This window comes from Epargyreus clarus, unplaced genomic scaffold, assembly GCF_041222505.1.
Source record: "Epargyreus clarus isolate Ecla_fem2 unplaced genomic scaffold, WU_Ecla_fem_2.2 ptg000021l, whole genome shotgun sequence".
Taxonomy (NCBI): domain Eukaryota; kingdom Metazoa; phylum Arthropoda; class Insecta; order Lepidoptera; family Hesperiidae; genus Epargyreus; species Epargyreus clarus.
Window position 1 is genome coordinate 15798446 of NW_027332228.1, and position 16443 is coordinate 15814888.

A 16443-nucleotide genomic window follows, 5' to 3' on the forward strand; every position below is an offset into this window, starting at 1 on the left:
CGAGCTCCCACACTTACCGCCCGCAACCCCGGAAGCCCCCTTTTAGTCGCCTCTTCACGCTACGGTCTACCAGACTGTTTACCTGCACCGTAGTGTGTATGGCAGGCATTAGTAATAGGTTTTCTTATTTATCTTTTAGATACGGAATCCTAAAAAAAGATCCCTTATTCTATCTTATTGTATCAAATTGAAGATCTGAAACAAATAACACTTCGCAAACTGTAAAGCTTTTGTGCTTGATAAATATGCGAAGCTAAGACTTATAAACTTCAGAAAATGTTCGTAATAGCTAAAGTTGTAATGACGAAGTTGTGGAAAGAAAAACGTCTATCATTAATTTGAAGTTAATAAATTCATCATGGAATTAATGGTGCTCGGTGAGTGGTTTTCTGTGTTGAAATGGAAGAGGTGCTTTATGAAAATGCATTTTTGATTATTTTAAATCAAAAACCGTAGCCGTAACACGAGGCATTCTAATTTAGTCTTCACTGGTAGGCATGGCTGTAGTTGGCCTGAGCAGTGGAGTTTTCTTTTCGCTGACAGGAACTGTGTTTCGGGGCCCCCAGCACCCGGGGGTCCGGGGTGGATCGCCCCTTCCGCCCCTCCCCCCTTAGTTCGCTAGAGGACCTGAGTTAGTGTTCCTATCTTATCTCGGAATAATTTTGTATGTATATGAATACAACAAAACGAATACTACAATACTTTAAGTTGCTTATCAAATTAAAAGTTAACATACCTACTTGACTCGATATTCTTAAAGATTTAAGTCTGAAAATACAATACTGCCCTCAACTGTCACATTGCATTACAGCCAACAAAGGATGCCAAGCGACACTAGAACTTCCTGAAAGTATTGTATAAGCCGGTTCAATAAAAGATGAACTTCAAAATGGGAACCATACTAGGGTATTACTTCTTTTATATTCTAACTAAAGTATGACATCTATTTATTGTAAAATAAAACATGTCTTAAAATTAAACTTAAACAAGCATAATCAAAATAAATCGTCTATAAATAAATTATCATTTGTAATTACTAATTAAATGTAATTCATTTACTAATTATTAGGTACTCACTTACACTTCCTGAACTTATAAACAATAAATTTTATTAGTTCCTGAAGTTATTGCTAACTTAGTACCTAACCCATAGATTAGTAAAGATTACTCACTTCTAACAAGAAAATGTACCCAGTTTTGAGAATTGAAATAGTTGCGTAAAAAAGTTTTGCCACGTCTCCGTGCTAAAATGTCCATAAAATATTTGAAATTATTATTATAAATTATTTATTTATTATGTAAATTACGAAGTATTAGTTATTTATTCGTAAATTTTCTCTAAAAATGTTTTTATTTGTCAAGAATTCAAAAAAAGAACTTACTATAATAAGCCATTTGTGGCTTCATTCAATTTCAAGGCGGCGAAGTATCTTTACTAATCTATGACCTAACCGATAAATGTAATAAGTTAACACAATAACTATATTAACTCTATACAAAGTACTAGAGTAAAATTTCCTTTACCAAAAAGAAACACAAACACGTCAAATATCGCATCCGCCTTGTGACGTCACATTGCATTACAGCACACAAAGGTCCTGTGACGTCACATGTCTCGGACTTCCCAGGAAATATTATTACGTTTGCACTGAAATGTTCGCTGGAACTAACATCGAGTGGATATCTGGCATTCGGTTGGAAAGTCGCAATCACTATTTGATTCAGAAATGGAAAAGTTTGTAATGGAATCGAATATTGCTGGCGTAGTAGTTTTTGTGATTCAATTTTTGTAATTGACTTGCTTGTGATGCTAGTGTCGTATAGTTACGTGATTACTATTAGAGGGATGGTAAATTTAAAAAGGTTTTGCAAGATAGATCATGTCTAATTGCCCATTGCATTTTTTTATAGAAACGTTCCTTACGATAATACGTATAGTTACAGAAAAATCATTTAATGAAGTAGATTTAAAAGTTATTACTTTTTAAGTGATATAAAAATGGTATATTGTGTATTATATAGCCCTCCTTTAAAAACATCTGGCGCACCGAATGTGCCTACTTTTATTATTTGTGTTCAAGGCTCTCGCGAAATTAGTAATTTTAGTATGGAGGAGTACAGAAAGGTTTACGTTAATAGCAATACTTAATTCACTAGTACACGGTAGAAAAAGTTGACCTAATAATCTTTCAATATTAAAAAGTTATGTTCAAAAATTCTTACAAATTATTTCATGCCACGTTAAGTGTAATGGTGTGTAAGACGAACTAAAAATAAATACATGTGACTCGAGTAATTCCACTGATAAACACTTCCTCTCCACTAACATCTAAATAGGTCACATCAAACAGGACTCCAGTGTTAATCTGATCGTCGACGATATTGAGTTCATTACGCCGCCACGACACAAGCAATTTGTCACTCGAGCGCGCGCGGTAATACCGCTCGATAGTTTGAGCATCCAGGTGGGCATCTGAGATAACTGACATCAACAAGCTCCTTGACAAACTAGACCACTAGAAGGATAATTTATTACTTTTAGAATAGTTTATTAACGACCTGTAGCAGTTCAGTAGATAAACAAAGTCATATTACCGAAATAGGTCATCTTCAAGATTGGGGTGTTAATTCGATCGTCAACCATATTGAGTTCATTACGCCGCCACGACTAGAGATGGGCAGAGGGTTTAAACCCAATGGGTGGATACGGGTTTAAACCGGGTATTTTGGGTGAAATAGGGTTTAAACCCAAATAAACACCCAAACAGCGGGTGTAAACTATTGTCATTCATATTTTTATTTTCTTCGTGTAATATCATTTTTAAAATAATATTGTAAACAATTCACTAAATATGCACTCTAAAAGCACATATTTCATTTAACTACGCTGTTATAGTCCATTCGGATGTGTTACATTTGGGTTGCAATTTTCGAAGACCCAATTATATTTTATAGATGTCAATGATTAGTGTAAAGGGCTTAGTGTACAGTTAAATCCTAATTTGTGGAGTCCCAACTGTTGTCCCTCGGCCGCCATCTTGACAAAAGGGGCACAAAGCGTTTTTACGCTCTACCAGGCAAACTATTTGTCGCACAGAAATTTAGTAAGAACAATTATGGTTTCAAATTGATTTATCTATAATTTTAGTTCTATAACTTTTTGTCGTTAAACCAAAAATAACAAAGATAATAACAATAATAGATTAAACTTTGGGAAGACTTTTTTTTTTACTTTTTTCTACTTAATTTACAGAAAATGACATTGAAACATTTTGATAGAGGAGTTTTTATAGTCCGGTCAATTTAGACATAAAAATAGTAATCAAATAACATAAAGCTAAATTTCCGTAGAGACCTTGGGTTTACCATCACAAGTAAAGTTCCAAAAGTCCTCATCGATGTGTGTGTCGGCACTTATTCGGGGTCAAACGTCACAATTTTCGGGTTTCTGGATTTTTCTCGAAATAAAATTATCTATAAAATAATGTTTATATTTTTTTTTCTTAAAGCTATAATTATTAAGATATTAAGATACGTAAGAATTACATTTTACATTATATGCCCATATTCCCACACCACCTGTGCAATAGTATACGAGAGGTATACTTATTTGTTTCGTCAAACAAATAGTACCTAATTAAAAAGGTAATAAAAATAGATGAACCTCTAAAAATGTAATATTTAAAAATGTAAAAACATTAGAAATACAGTAAAAACCTATAGTATATCTATTAAATAAACATTTGAACTATTATAAAAGCTTTGTGTAGATTTTATTAATTCATTTTATAAACACCCAAATAAATACCCAGTGGGAGGAAATAAACGGGTATTTATTGGGTTTAAACCCTGCACAGGGTTTAAACCGGGTTCTTTGCCCATCTCTAGCCACGACACAAGCAATTTGTCACTTGAGCGTGCGCGGTAATACCGCTTGATAGCGACGGCAACCAGGTAGGCATTACACTGAGATAACTGACATCAATAAGCACCTTGACAAACTAGACCACAAGAAAAAATATATAACGATTGGAAATATAGCCGTTACTTTTTGTATAAATGTAAAGCTGAAATATAATCATTACAACTTACAAAGACGATAAATATTTTGTGTACCTAATTTATTATGATTAATTGTTTTTTTTTTTTTCAAATGAGTTACTTAAAATTCGTAGCCGCTCTGTAGATGAAAGAAATTTTGATCTCGAAATAGGTCATCTTCAAGATTGGGGTGTTAATTCGATCGTCAACTATATTGCGTTCGTTACGTCGCCACGATACAAGCAATTTGTAACACGAGCGCTCTGTTACCGCTTGATAGCGACAGCATCCAGGTGAGCACATGGCCACGATAACAGCTGATGTCAAAGCCTCAGGACAAACTGTGTAAAAAAATTTAAAAAAAAAATTCATTGCGCTGGTAAAATTTCTGTTGTAGTTTTTGGGGAAACATTGATGTACCTTTGATCAAAATCTAATTATGTAATCGTATAAAGGCAATAGACATTGTCAAAATTTTAAAGGAGTATTTTTTAATTCAACACGAATTTATAGCAATGTTTAATAACTCAATAGATAAATAAAATAAACTGTATTACCGAAAAAGGTCATCTTCAAAACTCGAATGTTAATGCGATCATTAACGATATTGAGCTCATTACGCTACCACGACACAAGCAATTTGTCACACGAGCGCGCGCGGTAATGCGACGGCAACACACATTACACTGGGCATTACACTGAGGTAACTGACATCGACAAGCAATGTGACAAACTAGGATACTGGATAGAAAATTGATTGCGCCTCAAAAGGTCCTATGACAAGATCTTGGTGAGAAGTGAGTGTGCGTCTAAAGCTTAAATATTTAATCTGTTTATCATTAATCCTTACCATTGAGGATTTTACTTTTATGTAGTCCTTGCAAGGTTTCTGCTTTTCTATGCAATTTCGGCTGAATGTTTAAATTGGTAACAAAATAATGGTGGTGTTAGGACTCTTGAGTCGAATCAAGCGGCACCACCTCCTCACCTATTTCTATTTAATACCAGCAGTGTTAAACGCCGCTGTGTTTTGAAGGGTGTGGTAGGGGAGACACACTTTTCAGAGGCATTCCAGCTTGGCCTCAAAGGAAGCGGCACATCTGTGGCTGACCTCAGGTAGGAATCTAATCCTATCTGGGGTTGATTACAGATGTCCATAGACGGCAGTAGCCACTTACCAAGAGGTGGACTGCATGCTCGTCTGATACTCCTATATTATAAAAAAATGGTACCACATTACCAAAACTAATTCAATTGAGAGTTCTCACGATATTTGCGCCAGTAATGGTCATAAGTGGTTTCAGATCGCTAATGATATCTTAATGGCGTATTAGACTGGAATGACTGACGTAATTACGTTATCTAAATTAATGTCAAACCTCTTAATAGTCTGTGATCTTAAGGGCTTTCAAAGTTCACAAGATTTAGGTTTGAAACTAATTAATTTAATATTGGAAAAGGTATTAAGATAGGTCTTAATTTTTTATTTAAAAGTTCCTATATTTTTCGGATTTGTGAAGTCTACCAATACGCACTTAGCCATCGCGGTGGACTACGGTCTAATCCTTCCCATTCAGAGAGAAGACTCGTGCCCATCAGTGGGACAATAATAGGTTGATGGTGATGATGATGCTGTCAACACCCTTCAAATGAGAACATAGCGACGCTGTTATTAGGCACATAATATAGGTGTGGCAAGGGTGCCGCCGGAGTAGCAACACAGAGCCTCTAGAGGTTTATTTTTCCTGCACATATAAAAATATTTATAAAATAATTTAAAAGTTAAATCTTTATTGAATCAAGTTATACAATAATATCATAGTAGCCAGTATATGCTCTAATGGGTCCATGTCCACGGAACCTCCCCTTAATTATTTATAGCAGAAACTCGATACAACCCCAGGTAAGCGTGCATTATTGATACCCTGATATCCCTTCACTGTCCTTATTCTTACTTAAATTAGTTGTGCCTTTATTAACAGACTGAGTTGTTTTGATCGCGTCAAATATGTATTTATTTCAGCCGCAAATCCATTTATTTCTTATTCTTCATCGTTCAATAAGAAAGACTTAAGTCATAGTTATAAAAAATCGGAGGTATGGGCATGGGATTCCAAACATCCTTACTAATATTATAAATTCAAAAGTAACTCTGTCTGTCTGCCTGTCTGGTTGTTTTTTCTTCACGCCTAAACCACCGAACTGATTTTAATGAAATTTTGTACTAAGATAGTCTGAGACCCGAGAAAGGACATAGGATATTTTTTATCCCGGAAATCTCACGGGGACTAGGGATGGCGATTTAAGATCAATTAATCGGAGAATACATTTTTTGGACCAAAAAGATCTATTACTTTAATCGATATTAGTAAGAATTGAATCGTAAACTTTGCACTTGATCAACTGATGATCTTTAGCAAAGTTTTTGTCCATAAGCCCACGAAGGTGTTAGAGTTGGTATGACCAATTTTCTCCAGATGGCGCCACTGTCATTCCTATGAAGGTACAAATTTTCAGTTTTATGTATGTTAGTACGTCATATTATTTTCTTTCAAACGCGGGCGAAGCCGCGGGCAATAACTAGTAGACGATAACATTGCATTAATAACTCTAACCTCTGATCTTTTAAAATTTTATGCGTATTGCGTATTAGAAATTATTATCACATGGTAAAGGAAAACATCTTGAGAAACCTTGCACAAATAAGTTTTTTAAAAAAATTGTCAAGGGTGCATGAACTCTACCAATCGACGCTCGGCCAGCGTGGTCGACTATGGCCTAAAACGCTCAGAGAAGAAACTCAGGCCCAGCACTGGGACAGTAATGGGTTAACGTCAATGGCTGTCCATTTGTTATGTTAAAAAACTATCAGCAACAAGCCATAAAACTACATGTCTATTTCGTTCTAAAAATACGTATTTATTCTGGGTCAATTTAGTTCGATTCCGACCAATTAGTGTCAATGTTTCATAATTGCTACTAATCGTGTAATCGGCCTATCGATCAACGTTCGTATCCCTATTAATAATTTTCCTCCTATTAGGTATTGTCGGCGTCCTCTAAGATGCTTGGTACACGTGAATTATTGATATCAGTAAGATCCTTCCTAGCTTGGTGGCTCGAGTCCAAGTACATGGAACAATTTCAGGAAACGATTGCAGTAAGATTGTCTATATCTTGAATTGAATCCCTTCGCCTCTTACATATATGGCAAGAAAGATATAAGACGATATCACTTGACAAACTTAGATGATCTTGTTCTCATACAATGTCTGTTTAGAATTAGGTAATAACAGTTTAATTTTAGACACCACGTTAAAATCGGAATCGCCAAATGGATATTTCATAACAGTAATCAAAAGCAACAGGAACCAATCCTGCCTCGATTGGCTAGCGCGGTTACATACCAAAAACGACATTTACAATAGAGAACAAAAACCGGAATAGTACCACGAGCCACTAAAACCCAACAAAGGGCAATCGACAGGCAATAGTATTAAATAAGAGTGTCATAAAGAGCAACAAAGATGGCTAGAATGTGATTCGGCTATCAGAGCTCTCGTAAAATGTTATGCGCTAGCCGTAACGCCGCGTAGTTCGATGTAGTGCGTGCTAATGGCTCGTGTCCAATGTACCATTCGATACGACATCCCAGAAATGTGTCAGAAAAATGACGTAACAAAAACGAAATCCAAATATATAATATATGTAATGATTTTAAAAATAAGAACTCGGTTGACGAAAAAAGTCGCAAACGCCACGCTTAAAAATAAAGACGCCATTTCATTAATTGATCAATTAGAGCTCTCGTAAAATGTTATACGCTAGCCGTAACGCCGCGTAGTTCGATGTTGTGCGTGCTAATGGCTCGTGCCCATTGCACCATTCGATACGACATCCCAGCAACGGGTCAGAAAAACAACGTAACAGAAAAGAAATGCAAATACATAGGTAATATATGCTGAGATTGTGGAAATAGCTTGCTAACACCACACTAAAAAAAATAAAGACGCTAATGCCTTGTCTTGAACGCTAATGTGTCTGGATACACGCACAAATGATATTGGTGACACTTGTGTCATCAAGACGAAGACATCAGTTAAGTTAAGATCAATTAAGCCGTTTAGGCTATAAGTTTTGTCAAAGATACAGACAGAAATACTAATATACCAGACTTAATCTGTCTTCCATCGTATACGTATAAAAAGACTCACTAAAACATCAGTGATATTCTTTCTTTATGTCATAAAAATAAGGTATTCAAATTTGTAAGGTGATAACACTAAAACCCCCCGTGAAAAGTTATGCGCCAGTCGTAATACAATTAGTATAATGTAGAGATGTAGAGTGAAATAATGGTTTATGTACGTTGCTGCAATCTGTTCATTAATTCCTGTTTGACATCGATGAAGAGAATGAATCGTCTTCGAATAGAAAATATTCGATATTGATGAAGTGTTGCAGTTATTAATGTTTTTAATGGTAATATCTGGTATTGCTTACGATAGTACTTATAGGTAAATAAAAGTATAATGTGGGAAAAGAGTGTAATGTAAACTGAGGATTATCACAATAATTACCCTTATTAGGCATGAGGCATCCATAACATTTACTGTAATTGCTTTGTAATTTTTTTACCTACCAAAGATTAAAATTTCTCAAGTTTCTAGTCAGCAGAAATGATTAAATGTCTATCTTTAATAGGCAAAGTACTGGATGGATTAATTATTACTAATAACAGGCTTAAGATAATAAAAATGCGCTATCAAAGTTTAAAGCCACGGGTAGAGCATTTCTGCATAACTTTAGTCAGCTGTATTTTCCCTTTTTTTATTTATTGAGTTTTTGTCGTGAGTCAATGGACACATATTACTTTCAGTCAATCCGCGCCGCGCCGTGTCCGAGCGGCTAATAAAACTTAATGAAGCGGCCGATTGTAGGAATGCGGTACATGACATGTGTTCTATTCCTTAGTAGCGCCATCTACCGTAAAGGATCATAATAATAGTATGTTGATACGTAATTCAAAGGTGGAACTATAAAAGAATTGTTAAGTAGGGCATAAAGTTTATTGAAACCATTCTTTAGTTATTGAATTATTTAAGTATCAAGTATAAATGGTTGTAAGTAGGAACATAATTGATAGGGTGCGTTTATATGAAATTTCTACATAGTGCAGTAAGTTTTGATTTTGCATAATCATTATTAACAAAATGTATATAAGGCAGTTAATGGTTACATCATACTTATAATTATTGAGGAGATTTTGCCGGTAATTACTTTTTAAATATATCAGTACAGTATATACTTATTTTATGTATGAATTGTACCTAAGCTGTAAAGTGTCATTTGAGCCATAAAAAATGTAGGTAGCAAAATAAAAAACATAATCTTATAGTGATTTTTGTAGTCTGACTTCGCAATCAATGATACATTTTATTTCTGCCATATTAACAGAGTGCATATTTCCGTCAGACGAATTCAAAATAGCTTTTCTGGATTACCTAAATAATAAATTCAAACGCTTTTTGAGTTTTTTCCGAAACAACTTTAGATCATAATACAACAGCACCGTACTGTTCTAAAGTAAAGAGTGGTGGTGGGTGGTGGTGGTGTTGCCACAGTTGCCAGAGTTTTACCACCTTCAAATCACAATACAATTCCTGTTTGAAGACGGTACAAGCACCGGTTGGGGACACGCGGTGCGGTGACGGCGTCACGTTGCGACATCAGCTAGAAAGGCTTTGGATATGGCATACGAAGGGGCTTGGAAAACGTTTCTATTAGTACGAGTAGCGAAAAATGTGCAGAATTTTTATAACCTACATTTTGGAATGGCTATTGCCATGATCAGGACGGTAACGTGGTTATTACTATTCAATTAGACATGAGAGTAATTTAGCGACTACTTTTATTTAGAAGGAAAATATCAATAAAAGTAAATTTATGTTTTTTTTGTCTTTTTAACTGGATAAAATAGAAATTGGCGTGCAGGTAAATATGTTTATTCGTTAAGTTTGTAATTGTAAGTTGTAATTTATATGAATTCGTGGTATACATCGTAGAATAGGCAGTATACAAATATTAACAATTATGTTAATCTTTACTTGCTACTCGGGAAGTAAGTTGCAACACTTTCTGTACAATTTGTAATACTTCCTTAAAGAAACAGTATTTTTATTGCACTTGGTTATAATTTCTGTTTTCGCGTTTACTTTTCTATTACACATACATAATAGAAATGCCACATCCATCTTTCGTAGTTCCCTGCCGCATACCAGCATGTTACGTCTGCCTCGCGATTCGAACGCCTCGACGCCTCGCATGCCTCGCCGAATTCAAACGGTTGACGCACCAAATTGAAATTGTTTTTCATTTTTCGACTGTTAAACGAGGGTTTTGTTCCGATGGTTTTGCGGATCGGGGAAATCCGCTGTCACGTAGGACAAAGTCGGAAGCGTTGAAATGAATTGTGCGGATTGAAGGCCATTGTTCTTGACGGTTGGAGTACCGAATTAATGTTTCGGGTAGTATTCAGTAAGTAACATTTACATTATAATGGAAGTGGTATAATTATCTATCTATCATCATCAATAAAAAATAAGTCTGTATTAAGTATATATAAAAATAATATTTGAGATGATTTGTCGGTTTCATATAATAGAAGCAAGAAGCTTTGCAAGATGGAATTATATAAAAAAATATTTTAATTTAAATTATAAATTAAATATTAACCCTCTATTGTATCTGTAACGCAAGGGTTTTTAGGATTAGGTACCCCCAGAATTGCAAGGGTTAAGACCACAATATTTGACTGTAAAAGAAAATACCGGATTATAATCTGTTTTTATTTTTATGAACGATCAGAACCATGTAATCCAGTTACATCTTTTGGTATTCAAATTTGGAGCGAACAATTTTATTGTTGGCCATAATACGGCACATTACATCTTTAATCTGAAATGTACACCTTCAATTTAATATCCGAGGGGCTTGTCACCGAATCGCGCCAAACACCTTTCTTGCATTCGAATGACGAAATTAAATTCCAAATTTAATTTTATAACGCTTTCATTGAGCTCTAAACGCATACCACGGTGGAGCGTTTACATAACTTTCTTGGATGTAGGGCTTAGTACTTAGTGCCAGTGTTAGTTAGCGAGGTTACTTTGTCCGTCATAGATGCTTAAGTTCTGTAAGGAGATATTTAACTAGCACACAATAGTGGATGTAAGACGAATATACGACGAACGTGACTGTTGCGAAGTGGACATAGGTTAGTAAGGTTTAAAAACTTGGAGAGTGGAGAACTTAAAAAAATCTGTTCTTAAGTTTATTATTTTAACATTGTGCAGATCTTAGATGGATCAGTTGGTGACACATTCTGGAACTTAAGTTGATTGTCTACGTGATTGTTATGTGAATCTTAATCGAACTTTATGGCTGTAGAAAGGGTTTATCTACTTATTATTAATTGAGGCAACGATAGGATAGCCAGTTGTACAAGTCATCAAGTCGTGTGAAGCAACAAAAACCCATTTAGATATTTCTCATAACGCAAAACCATAAGGTTCTCGCATTATGGTAACCACTTATAAAATAGCTTTAAGTATTAAATATCATCGGTCCTTCTCTGGTTAGGAGTTTTAATATGTGCGACAAGGATGGAACGATTCATGGAAATTGTGATTCGATAAATGTAAAATTCCAAAAGTGAATGTAATTTCAATTACGATTGAACGTTTGTGTCGTAAAAGACTATGTGATAATAAATTAGTAATATCTGTAAAACGAGTTTCAACATATTATTATGAAGTTTTGGTTGTAATTTTTTTATATAGCTTGGAGATTGAAGTTAGCAAAGGAACATATAGTCCATCTAAGATAACTAAATTAAGATATATTTAAACGATAATGACGTCATGTTGTATGTAAAAAAAAAATATATTTTGTAACAAACTTTTAAGCCATAATTAAGATCGGATTAATAGCCAATATTAATAAGATAACCATAGATTAGTAAAGATTACTCACTCCTAACAAGAAAATGTACCCACTTTTGAGAATTGAAATAGTTGCGTAAAAAAGTTTTGCCACGTCTCCGTGCTAAAATATCCCTAAAATATTTGAAATAATTATTTATTTATTACGTAAATTACGTAATTATTACGTAAATTAGTTATTTATTCGTAAATTTTGTCTAAAAATGATTTTATTTGTCAAGGATTCAAAAAAAGAACTTACTAAAATAAGCCGTTTGTGGCTTAATTCAATTTCAAGGCGGCGAAGTATCTTTACTAATCTATGAAGATAACTAGCAAATTCAAAATATGCATTAGTTATAGCCCCGCTGTTTGTGTAGATGTTAACCGATCTACCAAGTTAAGCAAAGTCTGGCGCGGTCGGAACTTTGATGGGTGGCTAGTTGCTAGCATTTGTGCGGCAACCTCATTTGCAAGCACTGTGTTCATTATTATTAGTGAGTGAGTGAGTGAACAGTACAATATACAGAGTGAACTAGTAGTTCACTCTGTATATTAATTTAATTAATATCGATTTTAAGAACTAATCAATGACTATGGAAAATAACTATATTTATTCTGTGATAACCCAAGCATACTTATTAGGCAAACATTTTGAGTGTTGTCTAAGAGTGCGAAAATAAGTTTTATGTGTGAAATTCGCGCGGTGAACTATGACCTAAATCCCTCTCATTAAGAGAAGCCCCCTAATCAACAGTGAAACCGAAATGGGTTGACGATAATTAGATACAAACTTTCCTGTACCGGCACTAAAGTCTATACCATCACATGCCACTGGTACTTAAGCTTAGACGGACAATGAAACACGGAATTGGTTCAGCTCATCTCACCGTGTAAACAGATCCAGTCTCGATCCCGTGCGATAATTAATTCAGGGAACGCCTGGAGAGAACGCATTGTTCGATTTATTAATTGTTCCTGCTTCGAAAATAGCAATGATTTATCTTGTCTCGAGCAGATAACAGGCGTAAAGTATGAATTTTATTGTGAAATATCATAAAATAATGTATTCAGTATCTCATCATTGTCACCAACTCATAAGTGTCCTTTGGAAACAGGTATTTTATCAGAATTTTGAAGATTTATATAATGGTTTGGTAGATTTTATAGAACTTAACAAAACTATTTTTAAATATCTCTCAGGTATGTAGATTTCCTCGTGATATATTTCATCACCGATTAAGCATCGCTATAATAATTTGTAATACGCATATAATATCCATAGTAAGAGACCAAATTTCTAATCACTGTTACCGTGTCACGTTACCGAGTTTTACGAAATCAAAACAACACATATTTACGAAGTACTTTATATTACGAATATTTTATATGACGAAAATACTACAACACATATTTATAGAACAAGTAACATTTATTGGGTGCCAACTAGTTCACAAACAACTATGAGTCTCTCGCTTGATGTTCCCATTTTTATGAAGAAACCCTTCTGTATTTTCCATGTAAAGTAATCTATAAATCGTCTCTCACAGAGGAACTCATTCAACTACTTTCAAAGATTATCCTGTATAAAGAGACAGACAATTCCACAACTCTTTTAATACCTAAATACCTATTCAAAAGGACTAAAAAGAGCGAACGTTAAAGAAATCGTTATAATAAACTAACAGGTATATTCCCGACGGAAAAATTCCCGTTTATTTGTATGTAAAATGAAAACGCATAACTCATACAAACCTGCGTTCCTATTCAAACTCGTAACAAAACGCTGTCGTACATCAAGGTACCGCTCGCAGATACGCGGGCGAAATTGAAAACTATAAATCTGTATCTGAAACTAGTTTTGTACGTGACTTTGTCTGCATTTTGAGAATTATCTTCCAAAATTTACGTTACTTTTAAATTAAAATTTCCATTAAACAGTTAAAAACTAAGAAAAAAATTAATATATACTACTACTACTACCATAACTACTATAAAGAAATATATACGTAATCGACTAGTTGAAACTGTAAATCTTGCAACAATATTGGGCTAACTTTTGCACAACTTTTACATAATAATAATATATAGTTCTCCAAAAACATTGGCTTTGGATTAAAATAAGCCGAAAGATTATAGAAATGATTTTGTAAAAAAAAAACTCTGGACAGACAAAATATTATATTTTTATTATAATACAGACTATGCGGAATCCAATCAAGTAGCAGTCCTACCACTCACAAATTTATTGCATCCAGATAACACAAGACTAAGCGAGCATGTTATTAAAAATGCAATTAATTCTCCTTTCATTAATAACAGTGGGCGCAACACAACATACGAAGCCGATTCTCGTAAAATTGGATACGGAGCAAATACTACAAGCGTTAACTTCCGAAGATACTGTAAAATACATAGAAAAATTGGCTCAAGAGTTCGCAGCTAAAGCTGCTGAGCATTTCCTCGATCAGATCAGAACGAAGAAGAGAGAGCTTGCTACAGGTTATAAGTAAGAAGTTTTCCTTACAAACCTTACATTACTACTATCACAGGATACGAACGATATTAATGAAACTCTTTGCTTGATTCAGAACTGGTTTGATGCAAACAACCTACTCTTAAATTCTAATAAAACTAAATGTATTAAATTTATGCTACCAAATGTAAGGAGTACGGGGATGAATGTCGCTCTAAATGGTGAGACTTTGCAATTCGTCAATGAAACTGTTTTCTTGGGGATTACCATTGATTCTAAACTCCAGTGGGGTCCCCACATCTCTGCTTTGTCCAGCAGACTTAGTACTGCAGCTTTTGCAGTCAGAAGAATTAGAGAGTTAACAGACATACCCACTGCCAGACTTGTCTATTTCAGTTGCTTTCACAGCATTATGTCTTATGGCATTCTACTGTGGGGCAGTGCTGCTGACATAGACTCTATATTTACTATTCAAAAAAGAGCAATAAGGTCAATATATAGTCTGCGGCGTGGTGAGTCCCTAAGAGAACTGTTTCCCACTATTAATATATTGACGGTGCATAGTCAATACATTTATGAAAATATTATGTATGTAAGAAAACACACTGATATGTTTGAAAAAAATAGTAACCACCATAACTTTAATACCAGAAATAGAAATAAATTATCAATTCCTAAACATAGATTATGTAAGGTGGCTAGATCTTTCGTGGGCAACTGTATTCGCTACTACAATAAAATACCCGACCACATTTTGAATCTCACAGAAAAAAAGTTTAAACATGTCGTTAAACTAACGCTATGTAAAAAAGCGTACTATAAAGTAAGTGATTATTTGACTGACAAAACGGTGTGGTCTGAATTAGCTCCAGCTCCACATGTACCGTTACGTTAAGTTAACATTGTCAAAAACATTTTTTTTTAAAAGATGTGTGTTATGGAGTTTCTTTCGCCGCTTCTTCTCCATAACGAAACACCTTGTGAAGTGGTGGTAGTTGCTTTGACATTCAAAAAGTGATCTGTAAAGAACCTATTTTGAATAAAAAATTTTGATTTGATTTGATTTGATTTGATTTGATTTGATTACTAAATGTAATATGAATTTTATATTAAGTACATAATTTTTGGTAAAAGTTAATCAACAAATGATGATTGATACCTGTGGATGAGTGTTTACTGTTACACATGGACTTCTATAAGTCCTCCTTGAGGTTGGTCACAGGAGTGTCGAGGATTAGGGCGGAATATCTTGGTCTCTAAAGCAGTGTGGTATTTGTATCTCTACCATCAATCCACCAAGATTTTTTTCATTACTATCAATGCACATAGCAGGAATGATAATCGACTACGTACTGATAGAGCAGGCAGTAATAATTTTCGCTTGACCAGCTTAGTGAACTATAGCCAAAGTCTTTCACGTTACCGTAATGGACTAATGATAAACGTTATAGAGGTAGTTGAAGTAACCTCCATAGTTATTAAACTTATATCAATTGATTCTATTACAGACTTCATTCAAATGTGAACGAAATCCGAGATCGAAGTCATAAGTACAATCGTATTTTGGGTGAAAACGAAGCCTTGGCGCTGATAGACGAACCTCCTCCAGATGGTGATAACTTAGGTTTCTCACAGCTCACAGACACAGAAGTACAAGTCAAAAAGCCCATCCCAGTTATAGGATTGACAAAAGTTAATGGAAGATACTATTATAGGAGATTGGGATTGATTTAGACAACGTTTTATCAATTTAAGATTGTCTTGAGATAATAAAGAGATTGTCTTGATAATGATTTGTCTTGAGATGATGATAATTGCTTTAATGAAGATAAGAATATTTGTGATCTTAATATATTGTTTGAACTAAATGCTTCTACTGTAAAAATGTGTACTATCCAAAAATAAATTCAACGTCAATTCAATTTCAATATACGCTATATATAT

General features: G+C 34.4%; 1 protein-coding gene across 1 annotated transcript; it reads left to right on the plus strand.

The window, feature by feature from the left end:
* Window positions 1-358: 358 nt before the first annotated feature.
* LOC140750866 (uncharacterized) lies at window positions 359-16233 on the plus strand. The gene is made up of 3 exons (XM_073084588.1): window positions 359-377; window positions 14346-14532; window positions 16008-16233. The coding sequence occupies exons 1-3, from the start codon at window positions 359-361 to the stop codon at window positions 16231-16233; spliced, it is 432 nt and encodes a 143-aa protein (XP_072940689.1).
* The last annotated feature ends 210 nt before the right edge of the window (window positions 16234-16443 follow it).